This window comes from Cyclopterus lumpus, chromosome 18, assembly GCF_009769545.1.
Source record: "Cyclopterus lumpus isolate fCycLum1 chromosome 18, fCycLum1.pri, whole genome shotgun sequence".
NCBI lineage: Eukaryota > Metazoa > Chordata > Actinopteri > Perciformes > Cyclopteridae > Cyclopterus > Cyclopterus lumpus.
Window position 1 is genome coordinate 11,785,889 of NC_046983.1, and position 22,612 is coordinate 11,808,500.

General features: G+C 42.0%; 2 protein-coding genes across 2 annotated transcripts; both read left to right on the top strand.

Annotated features, from left to right (window-relative positions):
• The first annotated feature begins 1,928 nt into the window (after positions 1 to 1,928).
• On the top strand, positions 1,929 to 10,305 carry LOC117747402 (translation initiation factor IF-2-like). Its single transcript, XM_034556570.1, has 12 exons — positions 1,929 to 2,189; positions 4,205 to 4,255; positions 4,391 to 4,780; positions 4,873 to 4,980; positions 5,250 to 5,318; positions 5,589 to 5,609; positions 5,860 to 5,925; positions 6,040 to 6,081; positions 7,788 to 7,886; positions 8,020 to 8,044; positions 8,151 to 8,233; positions 9,545 to 10,305. The coding sequence occupies exons 1-12, from the start codon at positions 2,129 to 2,131 to the stop codon at positions 9,556 to 9,558; spliced, it is 1,029 nt and encodes a 342-aa protein (XP_034412461.1). The 5' UTR covers positions 1,929 to 2,128; the 3' UTR covers positions 9,559 to 10,305.
• Positions 10,306 to 15,015: 4,710 nt separating this feature from the next.
• Positions 15,016 to 17,512, top strand: LOC117747812 (DNA damage-inducible transcript 4-like protein). Its single transcript, XM_034557292.1, has 3 exons — positions 15,016 to 15,134; positions 15,370 to 15,538; positions 16,083 to 17,512. Exons 2-3 carry the CDS (start codon positions 15,448 to 15,450, stop codon positions 16,571 to 16,573), a joined length of 582 nt encoding a protein of 193 aa, XP_034413183.1. The 5' UTR covers positions 15,016 to 15,134; positions 15,370 to 15,447; the 3' UTR covers positions 16,574 to 17,512.
• Positions 17,513 to 22,612: the final 5,100 nt, after the last annotated feature.

Below are 22,612 nucleotides of genomic sequence, written 5' to 3' on the forward strand. Positions count from 1 at the left end.
AAAGTACAAATAGAGAACCTATATTGTGTAAAAAAAAAGAATACAATAAACTTAAAGTGTCTGCCTATGCATGTTTTATAAAAATCAAACAAAGGAAATAGAAAATCTGAATACCTTGGCTGTGGAGGCCTGTTTTGAAATATACTGCGCTTTCGTGAACACATACTGGAAACGTATACCTGCATACTTTCAATTAACACCATGATGCTCTATGCCTTCAACTTCTTTTGTAATTGAAGCATTTAATTATCTAAGATGGATGAGAAATCATATTTTTAACCTGCGCTTGTAAGTGCACACAGTCCAATTCAGCATGTTTGACAATTCTTGTGAGGTGTGTGGTTACATGTGTAACTCAAAAATGCATGATTAGCTGTTTGTGTTATATAACAGGTAAATCAGTTTTGTTCTGTTTTGTAAATGTGCCACAGAAAGTGTAATTTGATTATTATTATTATTACTATTATTATTATTATTATTATTTGGAACTCTGCTTTGTATATCAGTTACAGGTTTGATACTGCTCAATACTTTAAGATGAAACAAAAAAACAACAACTTTGATCTTTTTTAAGAACTGCTTAAGTGCCCAAGTAATTCACTACACGACATGAAGCCTTGCTTTTGTAATTTAACTTCAAAACAGTTGGCAGATGAGGCATGCACTTGCAACTATGAAAAGTATTTTATATAACTGTTCAATAAAAATGTGCATGAATTTCAACTTGAAACCAACCTGCTTCTTCTGTGTGTGTGTGTGTGTGTGTGTGTGTGTGTGTGTGTGTGTGTGTGTGTGTACGCGTGACTCCGGCTGTCCGTTCTCCGCCAATGAATATGCAACCGTGTCCAATAAAAATCAAATACATAAGACACATAGTCCTACGGGCGTTTTTTACACCACAAGTGAATGAAGCCGTGCGTGACGGTTTGTGGTTTCCCAACAAAGAAAACGGGAAAACACAAACTCACATCACCCGTTTGTTTCCCGAGCTGCAATGAAAACCATTTTTCCTCTTCCTCAACCTTTGGTGACTTCTTTGATTAAAACTCCGAAGACGAAGCCAAGATTTTTTTATTTTTTTTTTTTTAACGCAGGAGATGGAGATCTGCAGGCCTCCTCCTCCACACAGAGATAGAATGTGGCATATTCATATGTTGCAAGACTTTTGATTTGATTGGTTTTTATTACTTCAGGGCAGCTCTTCCTCGTAGAAATGGTGTGTTAGAAATGAAACCTCCAAAATCGCCAGGCACACCATGTGTACTTAAAGATCAAGCTGACGGTAAAATCCAACCTTCCTGACGCAGTTGTCTAAATATGTAAAATACACGCAACATAAACTAACATACAGTTTAGCCGAGCAGCGTACACATACCAAAGTGTCTCCTTGGTCTCTTTAGCTGAAATCAAACACAATGCTCAAATGAAAGGAAGTAAACTCTGGCTTCCTGTTTTTTTCGTGAGGGCCCAAACACAGGAGCTGGACGAACAATCTGAAAACCAACAAGACGTAGAAGTAGTCAAAAGGGAAATGAGTGGTAACGTAAGAATTGTTGAGTACGGCTCATGTTCAGTAGAAGAAAACCATCGTTTTTGTTCATTTATCAAAAACAACGTTTTATGGGTTTGGGTCTGTATGTGAAATGTTGGACAGTGTGTGTACAAGTGGTCCCACAGTATGTTGTTTTTCATATAATTACTCGCACACAGTTCCCTGGATACCACGTTGTTTATTTCCCGCTTGGTTGACACCCTTAACATGAGGGATCACGAATGAAATAGTTGTTGCACCAGTAAGTACCAGTCTCCTCCCAACTGGTCAAGTGGTGTCAGGGAAAGAAAGAAAAAAAAGAAAAGGGAACAAGCGATGGAAGTTTTTGAACATTCAAAACACATTAAATGGTTAAATGGACGTAGGTCTGCGCTCGCTCACTGCCTTGTGCTGGTCTCCACGGCCACCCACTTGTTTTACGTCAGGAAGGGAAGCCAGTCTATTTCCTCCCCTTTCTTTATCCAAAGGAAGTGCCAAAATAAGCATCAGCAGCGCAGCGCCCGAGCACCTTTCCCACTGGCCACTGAGTTGGTGATCGAGGAAGAAGTCGGAGGGGTTTACGGCCGCAGAATCACCATGAAGACCGTCAGTGTTCTCGTCCTCTTCCTGCTAGCATCTGTCCATGTCTTCACACCGGGTAGGGGGACAACCAATCAAACTGCTTCTTTTTTTTGTTGTTGCTTGCGATACATGTTGTTAGATCTCTCAGAATCAGTTTGGAGGGCCGTCTGTCTGAGTTATTTCCCTTGTTTCTGTGCATTGTCAGTGTGGGGGATGATGAATAAAATAGCCGTCTTTACTGATGTGTGAAACACTTTTAAATGTGTGCCAAAACATTTCCACAGTTTGGGTTTCCCATCAAGTTGATCGGCCCCCATTGTGAGAAATTAAGAACGCGTATTTTGTTGTGTCGTGCGGCGGTAGTTGTTCCGAAGGATGACGTTTCACTCATGTTCTATCCTGATTTTGGTACGTGCAAAGATAAAGATCACAGTGTTGTTCAAAAGGCACTCACACTTTGAACTGTAACTCAGAGACGTCCACTCAAAGGGGTGTATTTCCGTTAATTGAGGCAGAGATAAGCTCTGTGTGTGTGTGTGTTTGTGTGTGTGTGTGCGTGCCTTTTGGTTGTCCTTTGTACTAACAAGAAAGAGAAAAAAGTAGTGTGTTATTTGGTATATTTAGTCAAAGTGAAGGTTGAATATATTTTCTATATGAGCATAAGAGACAAAGCACAAATCAAAACCTTTAGGAATGAAAAAACCTTCCAAATGTGTGTCTCTTGGTCCAAGGGAAAGGGGAAGAAAAGAAAAAGGGTGGCTCTCGATTTGTTGGTTTTCCCTTGTAAAAGGACTTGTATCTGCTTTCCGCGTGGTGCAGATAGGTGATCTCACAGCAGATAGCCAGTGGGAACCAAACTGCCCCCTTCTCTCACAGACACAACACATGAGACCAAAATGTCCCAACTGGCACCCAATCGACTTCCAGCGTGTAGCAGTGAGCATCTGGAGGAAACACCCTCGGCCTGGCTGCTGCTCACACGCCAGATTTCGGGAGCCGTTCTTTTGTTGCACAGCACATAAAGAAAAGCGATGAAGAGGAAATGAACAACGGTTTCTGACCTTTCAACACTGACTTGAAATAGTACTTGTTGACTTTGCCCAAAGGACAGTAGACATGACTTGAGGCTTCACTATCACATTTACTAGGACTTGCCATGTGACTTGCCCCGAAATACTTGAGGCTTGACTTGAAGACTTGTCTCGAATGACTTATGGGACTTCACTCAGGATACGCACCAAAATACCGGAGACGTGACGTATTTAGGACTTGGTTTGAATTTCTTTGCGATGACTTAGAACTCCAGATTAAAAAAGGTAGGCTTTGTTTACTTAACACCTGACTACGTGAACCCATCCTTGATTTGGATGACTTAAACAACTTTAAATTCACTTGGAGTGAAAAAACTGAAATGACTGGAAGATCTAGGGGCTTTAGACTTGCCCACGAAAGTCTGAGGAAACAGCTCTGGCAAGAAGAGCTGTTCTTCATGATGGGACTCGGGAAACCACACAGAGCTGCATGCCGTCGGTGCTTCAGGGACGGGTCCGGTGAGAAAAGATGTTGAATGGGATGCGAACTGAAAGCAATGAAGACAGGATGCTTGGTTGCTTAGGTCAGGGGACAACAATAGTGAGTCTGTGACAGGATGCAGCTTCACACTGCTGAAGCGCTTCAAGCAGAGGAAATCCACCTCAACACGCCGCCGCGACCTCCACCACTATCTTGACTCCTCATCCCTAGTCTGACACTTGGAGCAGGGGGCAGGCCTTTGTCTCGCACGCCGGGCTCTTAAAGCCGTGCCAAAAAGGAACCATGTAAATATGCAACTGTGAACCTAAAATAGAGAATCTGTCTGGGAAAAATTGTTTTGCACGGACAAAACTGTGTCTGGTGTTTTTGTACTGGAGGCATTCTGAATTAGAGCACATTAGTTTATAATACTGCGCTCGGGCCTCAGGTGATATGAAGCAGAAGAGCCAGCATGGTGGTTTACTGATTACTGGACAATAACTTCTGGCTCGGGATTTCACCTCTCGCACAGAAAATAAAGAAAGAAAACGCTCAAATGTTTGTGTTTCTGCTTTACAGTTTCATCAGAGGCTGAGACAGCAGCACCCCCAGACAAAAAGATAGCCACAAGTAAGTATAGCATTAATGCAATAGTTACATTTGGGAAATACATTTATTTGCTCTCTGGTGGATAAGATTTTTATATATATGTATATTATAAGAACCATTTATTTGTCAATTTCTCTTGTTTTTGCATATCTCCAGCAAAAGCCCCAACCGCAGCCCCAAATGCAGAACCAACCGCAGCAGCCCCAAATGCAGCACCAACCGCAGACCCAAATGCAGCACCAACCGCAGCGGCCCCAAATGCAGCACCAACCGCAGCGGCCCCAAATGCGGCCCCAAATGCAGCACCAACCGCAGCGGCCCCAAATGCGGCCCCAAATGCAGCACCAACCGCAGCGGCCCCAAATGCAGCACCAACCGCAGCTCCAAATGCAGCACCAACTGCAGCCCCAAATGCAGCACCAACTGCAGCCCCAAATGCAGCACCAACCGCAGCCCCAATAGCAACCACAAAGGCAACACCCCCAAAACCACAACCTGCATCTCCCACTGCTCCTCGAGTTGCCACCAGCAAAACTCCTGAGAACAGTGAGACTGAAGATGGATAGATACGATACACCTTGTAGACCTGTTTGGCCATGTTCCTGAAAAAGATTCTTTAATGTCCCTTTTATTTCTAGGAGAAACTGGGGCGTCAACCCTAGCGCCTAAGGGGGCTTCACCGACCGCAGCATCTGCAGACACGGGGACCTCTGCAGCTCACCGTGTGACCCAGACAGACCGTAAAAGTGAGACTTTCTTTGAATTCATGGGTTTGGGGGTGATGTACAGCCTCCACCTACAACATGTCAATCAGAAGCATACCACCAACCAAAATGACCACAAAGAAACATACAATGAATAACGACTACAAAAAGATGCAAAACAGCTGCAAAGAAATAGAATAAGAGATAGAATAAGATAGAGATAGAATAATACATATAGTAATGTCCAACATTTTAAAGAAGAGATTTGTTGTATTTACATGACTTTTTTTTTCTTTTTCTTTTCATCTTAGCTTTGATAAATGTCAGCTTGCAACCAAGATCTGGAAACCACCCTGTGGTCGAGACAGCTGGGACTCGAGGTGAGAAGAGATTTGGTGAAGGTGTGGTTTTCTCATAATCATCCAAATGATTACATTCTGGAGTTTGAGCAAGGCGTGTCCATGCTGGATGTACTCGTTTACATCCAGCATGCCAACTGTATTCAAAGCCACATTTAAACCAATTAGAATTGTGATGACGTATGTCCCAAAGGTAATAACTCGACCGTCTCAAAAACATGTCGAGTGATTGAGAAATGAAATGTGAAAAGTATTCCAAGTTTGACTCAAATGATCTTTATTTTTTTGCAGGTCCAACTACTCCTGCCCCAGGTACTGTATATTATTGTGTACATGCATTGCCCTATATAAAACAAGCACTTCTCTTTCTTCTTCTTTTATACTTAATGCCAATATAATATTACAAATATAACAGGTTAACACTTCCATGAAAATGTACATTTAAAGAATGAATGTATCTTTCTGTGTGGATAGTTGATTGATAGTCAAGCAGATGTACAATCATTGTAGATGATTTCATGGCTTTACTCTAGCAAGTAATTCCTTAACTTCAATATCGCAGCAGCACGACAAACCACTAGACATGCAGGGACGCCACAACATCCGGATAAAAAGGAGACAGGTGCAGGTATGTCATACTGTACCATAATGCATTTGGGTATTCCACACATGAAGTCATGAATAAATGAAATCAGGCCCATTCATAAACCATTTTTAATCATAAAACACTTTGTTTTGAAAGGTTCTCCGTCTGGCATTGATGAAAAAGTACCCCCCAAATCAGGTAATGTACACAACTGTACTCTGCTTAACTTATGAGTCATGCCCCACAAACACTTTTAACCTTTTAAGCCACAAGCTATTTTCTAGGTTTCTGCTCGAAATATCATACCCAAACTAAAAAGGGTGTCTCTCTGCAACCACAAAGACTATTTGAATATTGTTGGTGTTATAATAAAGGCAACACATGTGGGCTTCTGTTCAGATGTGTAAATATTAGTATATATGTTACAGGTTAAGAGTCAATAAAGATGAAAGACAGCAAAAGTTGAATTTCGCCTAGAAAGAAAAGCACTTTCAGGATGATTATCTCTTGGAAGGATGCACAGAAACAGCAGAGAACAGCAGAGAACATAACACACTATGTGAACAGTCTCTCTACAAAGTGTGACTTTGAAAAAGTAAAGCAGAACAAAGTTAGAGAGGTTTTTGTACAGATAAATTAGGCGAAATGGGCATTTGGGCAATTTTAATTTTCTCATATATTTCACTTTTATATTACTTATGGTGTTCAGTACATCCAAATATAGCAGTCTTTGTTGATTAGAAGAAGAACAAAATATTTTTTCAAAAAAAAAAGCCAAAGAAAAGCAACATTTGTGACTAAGCGCTAAAGCGATTCATGTTGCTGTGTTCTTTGGCTCATATCTCAGTGATGCTTTGGTGCAGAATGATTTTGAAAAGATATTTAGAATATGTGTGGAGTCCTCTTGCTATCCGGATTTTTCTGATAGCACCGAGCTACGGGTTGCTAGTTCCGGAAACGTGCTGAGTGGTCTGACTCCTGACAAAATGATGATTATGATATTTTCATAATTCTTTCAGTTGGTGTTTGAGTTGTGTGGAAATGGCTTACTGATTATTGTAGCCCAAGTTCTCTTGTTTAATTTGATCTATAACATTAATATATTTGCTCATGTTTATTGTAAGGTTTTACATGTGTAAATGGGCCCCCAATTGGGGACCATGGGGCTGACCGTTTGGGCTCACAAAGCAAACTGTTGACAACATGTCACGGAAGGATGGTTCGGGCACGACGGTGTGGAAGCTTTAAGGTCATTGAAGGTTAACTTTGAGGTGCTGTCGCTGCTACATCACCCGTCTGCCATCATTTGGTTGGACATTAATCTTCCAGAGGCAAGTCAGACTAGATTCATGGAGATGGCAGGTCTACCTGCTAATGTCATTCAACCTCTACAGCTCATCCAGAATGCAGCTGCTCGACTGGTCTTCAACCTCCCGAAATTTACCCACACTACTCCGCTCCTCCGCGACCTTCACTGGTTACCGGTGGCCGCCCGCATCCGCTTCAAAACATTGGTACTTGCGTACCGTGCTGCGAACAGATCGGGTCCGGTCTACATCCAGGACATGGTCAAACCGTACACCCCAGCCCGTTCACTTCGCTCGGCTTCTGCCAATCGGCTCGTAGTTCCGTCACTACGAGCTAAACACTCTTTGCTGTGCTGGCTCCTCATTGGTGGAATGAGCTCCCCATTGACATCAGGACAGCAGAAAGTCTCTACACCTTCCGTCGCAAACTAAAAACATATCTTTTTTCGACTATACCTTGAATAGGGAAGGTAGCGCCGTAGTAGCACTTTGGTAGCACTTAAATGATTCTCACTGATAGCACTTTGTAGTTTAACTTTATTGAAGTTTATTGACATGTAATGTAAAGATGCTCGTCTGTCAAACCTCCCCCCTCAGACAAAAGGCTGTGGTGGATTCTGTTGCCCGTCCTCCTGGTGGGAGCTGCCGCTGTCATCGTCCTCAGATTCAAATGCAAGAAGATCCACGATCACTCGGGTACGTGCGAAAGCCGGGCCGCACAATGTCCTCACGTGTGCGCGTGCCGGCTCGGAAGTTTGATTTTGAAATGGCAAAAAAGATGTTGTATTGTTGACATTGAGTGAGTCGCCTCTTGTGCTCTCTTCAACAGAAACCATTGACACCGGAACGGAGAAGTGAGTTTGAACTTTTGTCGTGGTGGACCGTGTTTGAAAAGCGTGCACACCACTTAACCATCCCTTTTGTCTCTCTCTCTCTGTCTCTCTCGCTCTCTCTCTGCAGCGCATCTTTCCAGAGCAGACCCGAAAGCACCAAAGACGGTGTCATGCTCCTCGGCGTGAAGTCGTCGGCGGGAGAAGAAAACGGTGAGCTGCCTTCTGTCTACTTCCCGAGCGTTGCTTCCAAGTCCTTTCTGTGTGTCCATTCTCTCCAGACTCAGACTCGCATGGGATTCCAGGGAAGTTACAGGCTTTTAATATCTCATTGTACTGTACGGGCTTTTGGGGCTTTGCTGGGCAACAGAAGGTGTTTCCTGTGATTTTGCGCCCCCCCCCCCTCTTTCCACCCCTCACCCCACCCTCGATCAAGCAGCCGGGCTAGAAAGATAGTGACTTCCTAACATAAACACAGATTATTTTGGACAGCAGCTATTGTGAGGTCAGTAAATGTCAGTGTGGCCCAGATGCTGACAGGCGAGGGGGGGGGGCATTTGCCCATCCACGGGGCCGCATGTGTCATATGTGGCTTGTATACAAGCTCGATGCGCCTTCCCCCCCACCCAAGAAAAAAGTAAGTATTATGGGCACTGAATGTCCGACCTTCCTTCCCTCATACAATCCGCCCTACAGGACTTGGCCGCGAGCTGCAGAGGGAAACGGACTCATGCTTTAGGAATTTATCTGAGGAAGAACTTGTTTATGTTTTTACGTCTTTGGATTGTAGCTTTATGAATTCTTATCTGACTCATACATGCCACACTCGGCACACACACAGGGAGTGTTCACTAACTTAGAAAGAGCTTTTTATACCTACATACGGAGAGAGTCCTCCTCGCGGAGCCGGCGGCCATGTTTCTACAGTAGCCCAGAACGGACAAACCAAGCGCTGGCTCTAGATGGGGCCACCGTAGTCCTAGGAGAAGATTCAGTTGGTTGCAACCTCACCGTGAGATTCTGCCAAATCCTACACATTAGATCTTTAATGCAGCAGTTTAATGGGATCTGTTACAGAAGGTATCTTTGAGAAGAATCTTCTAAATATCTTCATCACAAAACCAATTAAGCAGACTGCTTGCCCCCATTTAAAATCTTAAATGCTATTGAAATTATTTTTATCCTTCTTGGAAACTTTTCAACCCAAATACTTTTGGCAGAGTGCCCTTGAGAATCACTACTTTAAGGATTTATTTCCGAACAATGTCTGACTGGCTCCAGACGAACTGTTGGATCAGAGAGCAAGAGGGAAAGAGTCGGCATCACTTCCTAACCCCGGTGACCTAATGTCCTGTACTGGCGTCTTGTGTTGACTTGTGTTCTCAAAACACATATCAGAGCTTTATTTGTTTGCGTTTTTCGGGTTGGATTAAGGTCTCCTTTTTTTTTTTTTTTTTATCACACAGATGTGGTTTTATTCTTGTGTGATTTCATCACTTGCCTTTGTTGTTATGTATGTTTCAGCTGCTGCGAGATAATACCAAAAAAAGAAAAAAGAAGGGCAGCAACATCGAGATCGGCCGGTGGATGAGTCCCCGATGGTCTCGAGGAACCGTTACGATGTTTAAATTGTTGTGAAACGTTTTGTAAAGCAGAAATGTATGCAGGATTCTGTGTGTTGAAAGCAGTTCTGTGATAATAAATCTCAGAGTAAGTGAACTCATAGTTTCAACCACAAAGTATGGGCTAAACACTTTAAGTAGATTAATCATTACCTGTGGAATTGAAACAATTAAGTTAATCTGCACCCTTTAATTCAGTATTCTGTTGACAAAGACACACCTAAATACTACTTATATCTGTCCACAAAACACGTCTTCTGTACAGTGCACTGACCTCAGATCCATCACGTTTGATGTAATGAATCACTGTCCGTTTCATAGTTGTATATTGTCTTTTGGTTGTGTTGTTTCATCGTGTATGTGCCTTGAACTGTCTTGCAGATTGTGATGTTTTTAGTTTTTCTTTTCGTATGTCATTTCATTTCCCCCAAAGGAAGGCATTGGAACCGGCTCTTTTGAGGTGTGCACATTTTTTTTTTCATGACTGAAGTATTTCTTAATAAGTTGTTCAATGCTCCACCATGCTTCTCTACTGCAAACGTGTTTTAAGCCAACCACCTTCTCCTTGCAAGTCAGTGCTGTACATTCACCATCAATGTTGTGTGCAAGCGAAGGATTTGCAGTAATGGTGGTTTTAAGATTCCCCCCCCCCCCCCCCCCCCCTTCAAGCACAATAAATAAGTGAAGCAGATGCAGGGGGGTTGTATTCAAAAGACACTGTAACCGCTTTATGCCTGAATTTTGTTGCTCTCAACCTCAATTTATCATCCTCAATAAATCACTCGGAAACATATGGGTTGTGCAGCTTACTTTGAGTTATATGTTCATTAGTGTGGTTTAAAATCACGTATGTTAAAATGACTTGATACAGTCGTTTGAGTTTGACAAAATCATCAAAAAGTCATTTCCAGCCACATATTTCTCAAATCATTAGTAGCTTTTCTTACAGGAACTCGTTGAATTCAGTGACTCTGCCGGATTAGACTGAGACAAGTCTGACATGCTGGTCTGCTCTAAACGAGGTTTAACGTACTGTAGTCAACCAGCAACAGTGTCAGTTCAGGGATTTGCCACTAGAGGGAGCAAACGGTCAACACAAAACAAAGGAAGAGCATCTGTGGTTCTGCCCCCAGTTTGTGAGCTGGTGTTTATTGCAGAGAGATTTCATGAGGCTGTTGACACAGAAGTGAGATATAGGTGTAAAAATTACACTCTGCTTGATCTTCTTAACACAGCGTTCATGCAGTGCAGCACAGATACGCTCATAACCACGCTCTTTACATTGAGATTTTCATGGAACTAATTAAATTAGTCCTTGCAGCCTATAAATTCAAACGACTTTTTGTAGTCATGACCTCCATTTTTTTTATTGGATTCACACCGGGGTTATAAGCGCCGGCTCTATCTGTGGCCTTTGTAAGATGAGACTGGGCAACGGCTCGGACTGTGGGCACATTTCCCCCAAAGAGACAGCGAGCTGATGGGCAGAAGGCCCACCACACACAACGATAATGCCAGCTGTGACGAGGATGCCGTGCCAGCCCATTCTCCTTCGGTTTCTATCCACAACTGATGTGTGCAGTCTCCCTCTTTAGGCCAGATAACATCTTCCTTTTCCCTTTCAATCTTAAAGTGTCTGACAGTGAATAGTCAATGTTTGAAATCATTTCAATCGATCGCCATCATTGCTGAATATTGCCTTTGTGAGGCCTTATTGATTTCAAACGATACGCTCGACGATATGGAGAACTAGTTTCCACATATTTAAATCTCTTTATCTGTAATACTTGCAGCACAGCAAACATTACAGATAAGAAAGAGAAGAGTGTTTTTCTGGATTATCCTCAGGTTTATCTTTAGTTCGCAAGTGGAAAAACAATAGGACCAAATGAAGGCTTAAAATGTACATGTCAGTGTTGCTGATGCATATTCCTGGTTGTGAAAAGCAGAGAAAATGTCCTTTGGCTTCAGGTGGCCTTCTATTGCCTCATGCTGCTCATCTGTGCCAAAACTGCAGCTTTCTCAGCTACCATGGTGACATGTAGACTGAGGAATGTCTCAGTCAAATTATTCCAACTGTAACCATTAAAACAGCTGTTTTAATGGTTACAGTTGTCAACTTGTTTTTCTCAAATGAACTGTTAAGGCCAATTGTTAACACGAGTAGAGCGTTTGTTGATGGCGACGAGGACATCGATGCCCAATCAAGTAACAGGAGATGCTCCTTTCCACATATGAACTTCCATTATGAATAAATGTGCGCGTAAGTGAATATTCTGTGCACCGGCTCTAACGAAAACAAAAACAAAATCATATTACATGTTCTCGACTACTTTTACTTGCGTGGGACCTACTTCTTTACTGTGTGCAAGGCTCTGCTATGCACAGAGAGCACTCGTGCACACGCAACCTGCTTTCTAACTCCTGCGGTACAGAAGTGCAACTCAGCAAAAAGGCTCCTGTTGTTAAACTTCATGGGGGAGGGAAGGCGGGCGCAGCGAGGAGCACGTTCCACTGTCAGCCTGGCATACCGGGCGTCTTGATGGGGGATAACAGAAGGTTCGTGGATGGATTAGTAACCTGAAATACAACACGTTTTATCTTTTGCCTCGATAAGGGAAACAGGAGTTGGCACGTGGAGGAAATTCACCAGCGGGTTTTGGTTGACTCGACTTTCCAATACGAGAGTGTGAAGGTCAAAGGCAGAGGGGCTTCACATTACCTGGCCTGGTCTTTTACCCTGTGTAAGAAAAAACAAAAGTTTTTAATAGACAAAAAGTTAAAATAGAAGCAGAATGGGAAACATTTTAACCATTGGAAAACAACAAATGGATTGATCTTCCAGAGAGCTGACAGTTGCTGTTAGCACCGTATAGGTCTCCTGAGCTTTTAGGTGCAGAGTTCAGAGGTCATCGGGACTCTCTTTCAGTCAGAAATCTGGGGCCTCAGTCTATACTGAGCGGCGTTCTATCTGAACTATATCTGTCTCCTTCTGCACACTTATGTATACGTATTCTCAAGATATCATCGGCTCCCAAATGATTTTCCCGTTGCATGAATCTGCTGCAGTCTTACGCTTCTTAACATTGGGAGTAAAGTTGCTCTCACAGCTAAAAGTGATCATTTAACAGCCCTGAATGTACTGCTTTGCGTATAATTGATGTGCATCTGCTGCAGACATTGCTGTAATCGGCGCAGGACTATATTTTCATTCAGTTAACCCACATTGTTGCAGGTTATGGGAACAACTGCAAGTAAGAGTTCAATTTAGAGACAGGTTTCAGACATTGAGTCTGTAGTATTTTTTCCTCTTCTTAAACTGAAGATCACTCTCAAGATTCTACAGGATATAAAAAATATTGAATCTGACATTTCACTGACCTGAATAGATCTTAGATAACCAGCAGTTAACACGTTTCTGCTTGTTATGTTTTTATGATACAGTGCAACATGTGGGCTATTGGCTCCATATGATAGCTTTCTCAGAACTGTAGGGACCTTATCAATACGAAATGTAGGTCAAAATATCGTTAAAACCGCGTGTTAATGAGAGCTGGCGCTGTGCATTTTTGAACTTTGGTCTCAACACCTGATTCAGAAGTCATCCTTGCAGCGGATGGATGATCAAGTAGCCAATATTGTTTTATTGATATCAGTATTTTAATATTAACATGTGTTTCAACACCGTTTAATAGCAACATTTCTCAGTATCCCTCACTAAACGTTTTAATGTTTCATATTTCAGCCTTTGTCCCAATTAAACTGTTAAGATAACAAAAAAATACATTCGCATTAAAACTGCTCAGATTCACGCTCCAATAAGAAAGGTGTCAAACTAATGTCAAAGCCTTTTGCACATAGATTAAACAAACCTTGCGTATCTAGCCCTTTACACATAGATGCCTGCATCCACAAAGGCAGTAACACTAGCTAAAGCATGTGACTTTTTTTTCTGAGGCATATCTAGTTCTCCCCATGTGACTGGAGGAAAGCACTCTCTCTCTCGCTCCCTCGTCCACACTGGATTCCATTACCCTTCAGCCAGCAGAGCCTCTGGGGGGGGGGGGGGGGGGGGGGGGGGGGGGGGGGGGGGGGGGGGGGGGGGGGGGGGGGGGCAGATCCAGTTACTGGTGTATGATGGGGGATAACCTACTGATGAGCTGAACAACTGTGCTCAGTGTTTACCTGCCAGCTGCTTCCTCCATCCATATGTACAATAGGCCACTAATGTCTGTCTTCATTTGCTTTAGACATCCATTTGGGAAAAATGTTTCGCTTACTTTGCATATACATGTCTGGTTGATGTGAAAGGCAGCGAGTATGGATTTCATTCTCTGGGCTTCTATTTTTTGGGGTAGTTTTTCGCACAGCAACCACTAATAATGCTTCAGCTTGCTGCCCTCTTGGATTGGAGTGTGGGGGTTCCTAAACTTGAGGTCAGACTCCATGTTTATGCTTCGGTCTCTTATTTCTACACCAGAATACGTATTTGAATGTGTTACTGAAAATTCCATAATGCTAAAAATGCTGTTGATTGTTGTTTTGTCTATGATAAAACCTAATGAGTATCTACTACAATACTATAAAGAAATCATCTTTTTAACAAAGATTAAAAGGAAACATTACCATTTCCTCAGGATTTGACAACAATAGCATAATGTCAAAGCCTCATGGGATTTATATATATATATAGTTTTGTCTTTGCAGAGGGACTTTTTTTTATTAATCTTGTGTTCTAAAATATGAACTCCTGTTTATACATCTATATTGTTACTGCACTTCTAAACTTTACTAAAAACCAAGACGACTCCTATGTGATTGACATAAGATTCAAATATGTCTTTGGCCATCATTCCACAAAATCCCAAAATATGTAGGTTAATTGTGGCTGAAATAAAGTACCTACGGAATGTGATGTCAATTGTGTCTGAATACTAATACTGGCACTAAGACTTTTCATAAAAACCCATTTGACCATTGTATTTCAGTATGAAATACAAACTGTTTGTCATTCTTGCTCTAGTTCCGGTCACTGTCACCGTGTCAGTGTTGTAAATCCTTCCCAACAGGTGGATGAAGACCTGTTTGAAAATAAAAAGCAGGGTCGAGGCGGATTAATCACAGAAAATCCGGATTTCAAAGCAAACACAAAACTTCACCTCTAACGAACTTTATATAGCAGGCTTCCTCGTCCACGTAGCAACACAAACATTCTCCCCAAGTATTGGCCATTTATTTATTTCAAGGGGCCTTTCGCAGCCAATCGGGGAAGGGCTGCGTTTTTTCACGTCGAAATGCGCGCTCTGATTGGTCAAACCCCTCGGGTCAGCTGAGTTGCGGAAGGTATAAATACTCCTCAGAACTTCTCCGGTAGCAGCAGTGTGTGTGTGTGTGTCAGTGTGTATGTGTCAGTGTGGGAGAAGAGCGGCTTATTCATTTGTTTGCGAGAAAACCGTCTAAACGAATTATTTTTGCACAAAATAATATTTAAGGTAAGTCGTTTAGTATTCGGGACAAATGGCTGCTAGCTTGAAATGAACAGCTAAAGTAGTTTTATCTTTGTTTAGTGGGGGGCGGGGTTAAGTTGTCTTCTTAATGGCTAACGTTGCCCTATTTTAACAGTTTGAAGTGGTCACGTGAGAATAGCCACCTGAATGAGCCACCTGTCTGTCCATGAACAGAAAACGACCCGTTTCTGACTCTGCTACACTCTACGTCGCTTTGCAGGCTGCTTTGATAACAAAGAAATAAAAAGAACCACCACAGAGACGACAGCCCGCTCCTGGAGACGTCAAGACGGTCAGCATGGTCGCCACGAGCACGTTAAAGACCAAGAGCAGCGAATGCATTTCAGAATTGGTTGACAGAAGATATGACCAGGCTTGCATTGAGAAAGGTAGGCGCTCTAGCTTTTTCTGTGTTGTTGTTTTGTGTGTGTGTGACTGACTGTACAGATGAGTTGCTGGATACTTCCAGTTGTGTGCTTGTTTATCCCAGTGTGGTGCATGGCTGCAGCAGTGGAGGGGATGGGTGCGGGGAGGGGGAGAGTGATGTCAACAAGAGGATGAAGTCATCCCTTCAGCCCCTCTTCACAACAGCAGCCTGTGTATAACAGCCAGACTGCACGCCTTTTCTCTTTGTCCAAAGCTGAATTTATTGTACTGTAAAACTCCATTGTGATTGGTTTGATTCACATCTGCAGGTTTTAGATGGTTCAGCAGCAATACTTTTTTTTCGTATGTGCAACCACAGGGGATGTAAAAGCAGATCAAGTCCCCTCATCCTCCATCACTTATTCATTTGTAGGTTAGGAGGGGTCAGAATTGATTAAAAAACATATGTGGTTTATGCATGTGGTTGTCGTCAGGCTCTTAGCATATGTTTAAATAATACATTGGGCATCGGTCACCTAAATGTGATCCTTTCATTCTCTTCCTCAGAACTGGATTTCTGGGACCACTGCTTGGCTGAACCCCAGAGGACCGTGGATGTCACTGAAGACCGAAGCTGTCAACAGCTGGCCAAGATGTTCGAGAACTGCCTGTCTCGAGCCAAGAAGACGACGCTCCACTGCTCCTCCGTGCTGGTACCAGAGAAGCTCACGCGGAGAATAGCTCGCGAGGTCCTGCGGCTGGCGTCGTGCGAGCCCTGCGGCCTGCGCGGCTGCGTCCTCTACGTCGACCTGGAGCTGGACAAGGGCTGCAAGCGGCTGGAGCGCATCGTATACGATGCCACCGTGGTGCCCACCTTCGAGCTGACTCTTGTGTTCAAGCAGGACGGCACCGCCTGGCCCAGCCTACGGGACTTCCTATTCATGGGAACCTGCTTTGCCCCGACTTTTCGCCACGTACTTAAACTGAGTCCAGGTTTCCGGCTGGTCAAGAAGAAACTGTACTCCTCCTCGGCTGGTACCGTGGTAGAGGAGTGCTGAACTATAGGAGGGATTGGATTGGAAGATCCGGTTTCCTGTGGGTATACGCACCTCTGCCCAAATGTAAATGACACTTTGGTGGTGATGTATTTTCTACAGTTTTTTTGTACAATTGTGTCAGAATAACTAGTAGTTAAGTAGTCAGTTCAGTTTGGAACTTGGGATGTAAAGTTATAAACTTGTATGCATACTGTCTGACAGTTCTGGGTCTGGCTCATGGTGTTTTTTTAAATTTGCACAATTGTAATGATCTGGATGGTTATTGGTTTTTCTAACCAGAGCACAAACTCAATTTTAAATTGTACATTTTGTAAATGAATGTAAAACTATGTTCATGTCAAGACGTTTGAGAGGGACATACTGTGGGTACACTTTAGTTCAAGACACTAGCGACTTTGTTGACCCATCTGTGTTTCCAGATGCGTTGAATGTGTTCGGCAGCAGTAAACGCACCTGAAGAGACTGAAATCTAGTCTTTTGGGGGCCATATGTAGCATGTTGTGTAATGCTGTGTTTAAGGGCTGCGGGTGATTTAAAGACTGACTGTCTTGTGGAGATGCTGCTGTCACGGTGTTTGCTACTTGCACTTGGGGAATGTGGATGCCTTAAATGTCATAGAAATGTACATTTTCTTTTCACTCTGAGCTGTGGGTGTGTAAATAAACGGTTTTATTCCAATTTTATTTTTATACCCCCCCAGAGTTGCTTTCAATGGCCTTTCTAGACTATTAAAAAGATGGTTCACAAAAATGTAAATGCTTACTTGATTTTGTGGAATTTGTTGACACGATGGGCAAAGAAATTACCGAAGGCCCAGCTTATGCTTTGGGGTTTCTGGTGAACTTCTTTGTTTTAATACAACTTGAACTTCCTGTTGAAGGAAACTTAAGTGTTGTCTATTGGACAATAAACAACCTTAACATTTTTATTATACATTTGAAAACTTGATTTGAGTGCAATTTGTTCAAAGTTGGACTAGATTTGTTTGTTCACATTACTGTTTATTCTGCAGCCATGACCAAGCCAGAAGTGGGCGGGGCCACAGTGGTACAATACAGGCTTTCTCAACTGGGCAACAAGGTCTCTAAAAGAATGTGATGCGTTTGTCATGCTTCCTGCTGGCTCTTATGACAAAAGAATTTTCAGCTTGACATCTTGGAAGCCACCAGCATTCACTGTAGAACAACGCCGTGTGTGTGTTTATCTAATTCAAATTCATAGAAACTAACTCACTTTAACATTTCCAGCTATAGTCACTATTTCAAAGAAAAAATGAAAGTAAGTATTTTTTATTCTGTTCTGTGTTTATCTGTTCCTACGCTGTTGAGAAACATTCGGGTAAGATGTACAATATACTAAAGCACTTAATCTGCTTGTGGTGTGAACCTGCAGAGTTTGCTGCACAAATGAGATTCTGATGAACTGAAGATTGTAGAACTTGTGTGGGACATTTGTGCATGATTTGAGTCTAAAATAATTAGTGGTGCACTACCCGTCGACTGCGTAAAGTTTGACCAGTTACACGGTCACGTGGTTCATGCACAAACAATTGCGCTGGGGGCCCCGTGGTCGCAGTAGTTTAATGGCAGACGCACATGATCTTGTGCAAGATGCATCACCGTCATTGTGAAGGGACACAAAGCACCAGTGATCATTTACTCAGTGTCACATGTACCCAACCTCGCTTGACCCCTTTCTCTTGCTGTGCCAATGTGGGTCAGCAATACAGTACAAGTTGACATTGGGTGCCCATAGTATGAGTATCTGGTCTGTCTGTGGCGAATCAATGGTAAATACACAACTATACTATACGACTGAATATCAAAAAACTAACTTGTGCAGAATGGGTAACCACCATATATAGTTTAGAATATTTGTCAGACAATACTTTTTAAAAGTACTCGAAATGTTTCACCAGATAATCTGCAGCCAGATCAGATATGTGTGGATTCTTTGACACCCACACTAGGCCTTCTGTCAGTTGCTGAAATAGATCAGCCTCCTAAGCCATATGAGAATATTTATTCAGAACATTTTCATCAAATGTGACATTTACAGTAGGCCTATATTACATTCTTGGTTTATGCTGTGTACAAAGAATGGCAGCAAATGCTCCTACCGAGACACACACACATACACACACGCACACACACACACACACACCAACATGAATAATCTACCCTCTAGCCCCCCCTCCCATGGAAAACTACTGAAGGACCATTGCAAGCTGCTGCAACCAAAAGATTCGGAGACACTGTACTGGCTGGGCAGCTCATTCACTGAAGCGCATGAATCCATGTGTGGTACTTGAGATTCTCAGTGTCGAACATGATGTATGTTTCAGCTGCAGAGCCAATCGCACTGATCTGAGTGGTTGCACCTGCCCACTGCCATACCCGACACAGTCTGGAGCCGTGACAACCTCCAGACGTTTGTTTACCAGCTTTGAGTCCCTCTCCATCCACAGGGGGTTGTCCAAGTCCCCCCCCCCCCCCCCCCCCCCCCCCCCCCCCCCCCCCCCCCCCCCCCCCCGACCATCTGGGCGAGATTTCCTTGTGACCCACCAGTGTGATCCAGATATGTGTATCCGTCTTCTTCGTGTTTGTATTCAATGCTTTTGGGCTTTGCATTATCACGTTTTCTTTTTGTTAATGCAGAAGGATATTTCCAGCCAGTCTCATCAGACCTTGCTGTTTTTTACATACAGTATGCACCTTTTTAGATATCTGTTGACTATATAGATAGATAGATATATACTTTATTAATCCCCAAGGGGAAATTTGTTGTCATAGTAGCGCCCAACACTTTACAGACACCAAATGGAATAGACTAAATAAACTAAACACACAAAATAAAATAAAATATAAGAACAGGGATGACAGATATATACAAAATAAAAAATAAAATAAAAATATATATATAAAATATATATACACAATAGAATACAAATAACAGTGCAGTGTGTATTAAGGAAATGCAATTCAATTAAATGTAAACAGAGTGTGCAAAATGTGCAACATATGTAAAATATATATACACAATAGAATACGAATAACTGCAGTGTGTATTTAAGGACATTCATTTAAGTTTAAGCAGTGTGCAAAATGCAAAGTATGTGTAGTGTATATGAAGTGTAAATCAACATACTGTAAATGTAAATGTGAATGTGTACAGTGAAACATATGTGTACAGTATCTAATATAGTATAGAAATAGAATGTTGTTTACTCATTCACTATTTCCATTTGGCTTCAGGTGGCGAATAGGAACTTATTTTGAACAGTTTGTTTCTGTTTCTGTTACGCTGTAGGCAAAATGTTCACGTCACACCAGAAAAGAAAGGACTTCGGCATTTTTTATATAATTACAATAAAAATTCAAATGTAATTTTCCCATCAGGTATGATCACTTTACACTGGTCTTGAGGCACTCTGACAAATACCCGTCCAAAGAAGGCTGGACTCCCAAAAAGGTGGGGCTGGTAAACATGACCTTGCTCTTTGCTCTTTGCTCTTTACTGACGTTAAGTCCCATGATTTCTCGGAATTGAAATTCAAATCTTTCTGATTCTAACACTGCTGCAGTTTGAGCTGGCACCACGCAATGTTGGTTAGTGGGAGAATTTAAAATCCCCTTTGCATTGCCAAGCAGCAAGCAGTAGCCGTAAACACCTGCACAGGGCAGTCTGATACAGTGGGAGTGGCCCATTTGTCATCATTGTAGGCATCAAGTATTACTTTAACAAGAACACTCGCAAAAGTAAAGTTCAGATATCTTTTTGGTCATTTTGCAAACGTTACCATGCTTACACACTAAAGTAAGATTGTGAACATACTAAATACACTTACTGAATGTCATGTGATAATAGCGTTGCATAGCATGTTAGCATGCTTACATTAGCATGGGGTCTAAGGCAGCTAGCATGATGCAATTCCACACTAAAGTAAGATTGTGAACATACTAAATACACTTACTTAATGTCATGTGATAATAGCGTCGCATAGCATGTTAGCATGCTTACATTAGCATGGGGTCTAAGGCAGCTAGCATGATGCAATTCCATGAGCCTCGCCATGCCATTGGTTTATTGAACAAATGTCTGAGGGGAAATGTTCATACTGTGCTAGCAAAGCACAACACTGTAGCCTGCCACTAATAACCACAAATAAATAGGCTACAATTGCAATAAAATCTTGAGTTATTTACACTTTTGTTTTCGAGATGAATACAGTTTGCATGTTGACTTGGTTCTATGGCGTTAAATTGGACTAGTAAATATTTTGCAACTTACATGTGTCTCATGTAACGCACAGAGAACTCGTCCGGTCATTCAATGTGTTTCATCTTGCCCTTTACAGTTATTTCAGCATTTCATGTTTTATGGACTGTTGATCAACTTGATATTTGAAAGAAGTCTGACACCCCATCATCTAAATTCAGCATGGAAGTGTTTGCGAGCACATGAGCCTTGGTCCATGCCATGAATTGATTGCTGCAAGTGGTCATAGATACCTTGAGGTCCCGAGTATAACACTGTGTAAGGACAGGCAGTGCCTTCCAGAGAATTTGGTGTCTCATTTAGTCTTTTAGTTCAGTGGCTCAAGTATGTTTTGGTTTTACATGTGATGTTGAGCACCTGGATTGATCATCATTCAGCCTTTCCCCTCAGGATAAATAGGTCAAAACTTTTGCATATCTTATAACAACTTATTATTGTGAGTAACTACGTAGAAAGGGGATGAAGTTCTAAAATAAACCATTATAACAGAAATGAAACAGAATAGCCCCAAAAGACACATGTTTAACAGCCTGAGCATATTTTGAGTTGAGTTGCTGTGCTATTCGCAGCAGTGAGCATAGAATGTTATTTAAGTGTCACAACAGTTTTTATCTGGCTTATAGTGTGACCTTTGAAGGACGCTGCCTCTGAACGGATTGCAGCTGATAACTTGCTAATACTGTGCTGGCTTCAGACGTGGATCTCTCTGGCATCTTACAAGTGGGTGTTGTCTCACTTTTTACCTTTCATGGGGAGCTGCTGGAAGAAAGTTGCTGCCTTGGTGAAATCACCATCATGAAAATGGCCCCTTGTATTGATAACAAAAAGACTTGAATGGGATTGATTGGAAATCAAATCATCATGACATGCAGAGATTTTGTGGATGGGATTCTTTATAATGAGCGCCGATGAATAGAGCAAGAAGCATTCCGCTAATTCAGTGCCAATGAGTCTTTGTTAACAGAGGCCCAGTGTATGTACTGTATTGAGTCATTCATTTTTAAATGGAGCATCTAATCTTCCTCAAATAGACCTCATTGAGATAGCTCTGCAGAGTCCAAAATATCTTCTATCATGCAAATGAGATACAAAGCGTAACTGTAGTTAATGTATGTGACAAGACGAACCACTCTGGAAAACATCAAATAAGCAGCCTGTTTAATTGACTCTTGATGTTAAAGTGCATCACTGGTGTCAATCTTTCAGCTGAGTTGCACAGACACAGGAAGTAAAAGTGTTTTTGGTGGACTGACCAGGTTTTATTTTTTTTACTCATTGCTTTTCCAGTAAAATTTACAAAAACAGTCTTTCGCAAACACAGTCTTTTTTTCCATTTCAATAGCGCAATTATAATTGCAAACCTCAAAAAGAGCATACAAATGATCATTATTACGTGGTAACTCATTTATGTGTTGCCTGAGAAAGTGTAGTGCTGAAGTGGCCCTGACCCCTTTCACACTTCTCTCTTCATTATCAGTAATTTAATACAGAAGTATTAAAGTATCACCCAATTAGCATTCAAAATGTCCATGTATTTGAATAAAACATGACCAAGGTTAAATTTCTTTTCATAATGCATAACATTGATTTATATTCAAATCAAGATTCATATATCAAAGTAGAATTAGAGGCTCTTCTTCTTGGTGTTGATATAACTTAACCTCTTTCTTGTTGCTTGACTCATTTGCTGGAACAGCACTTTTGCCATTTATTATGCAGATAAAATGGCACTGAAGTGTCAGCCTTAGTTTTGCAAAATGC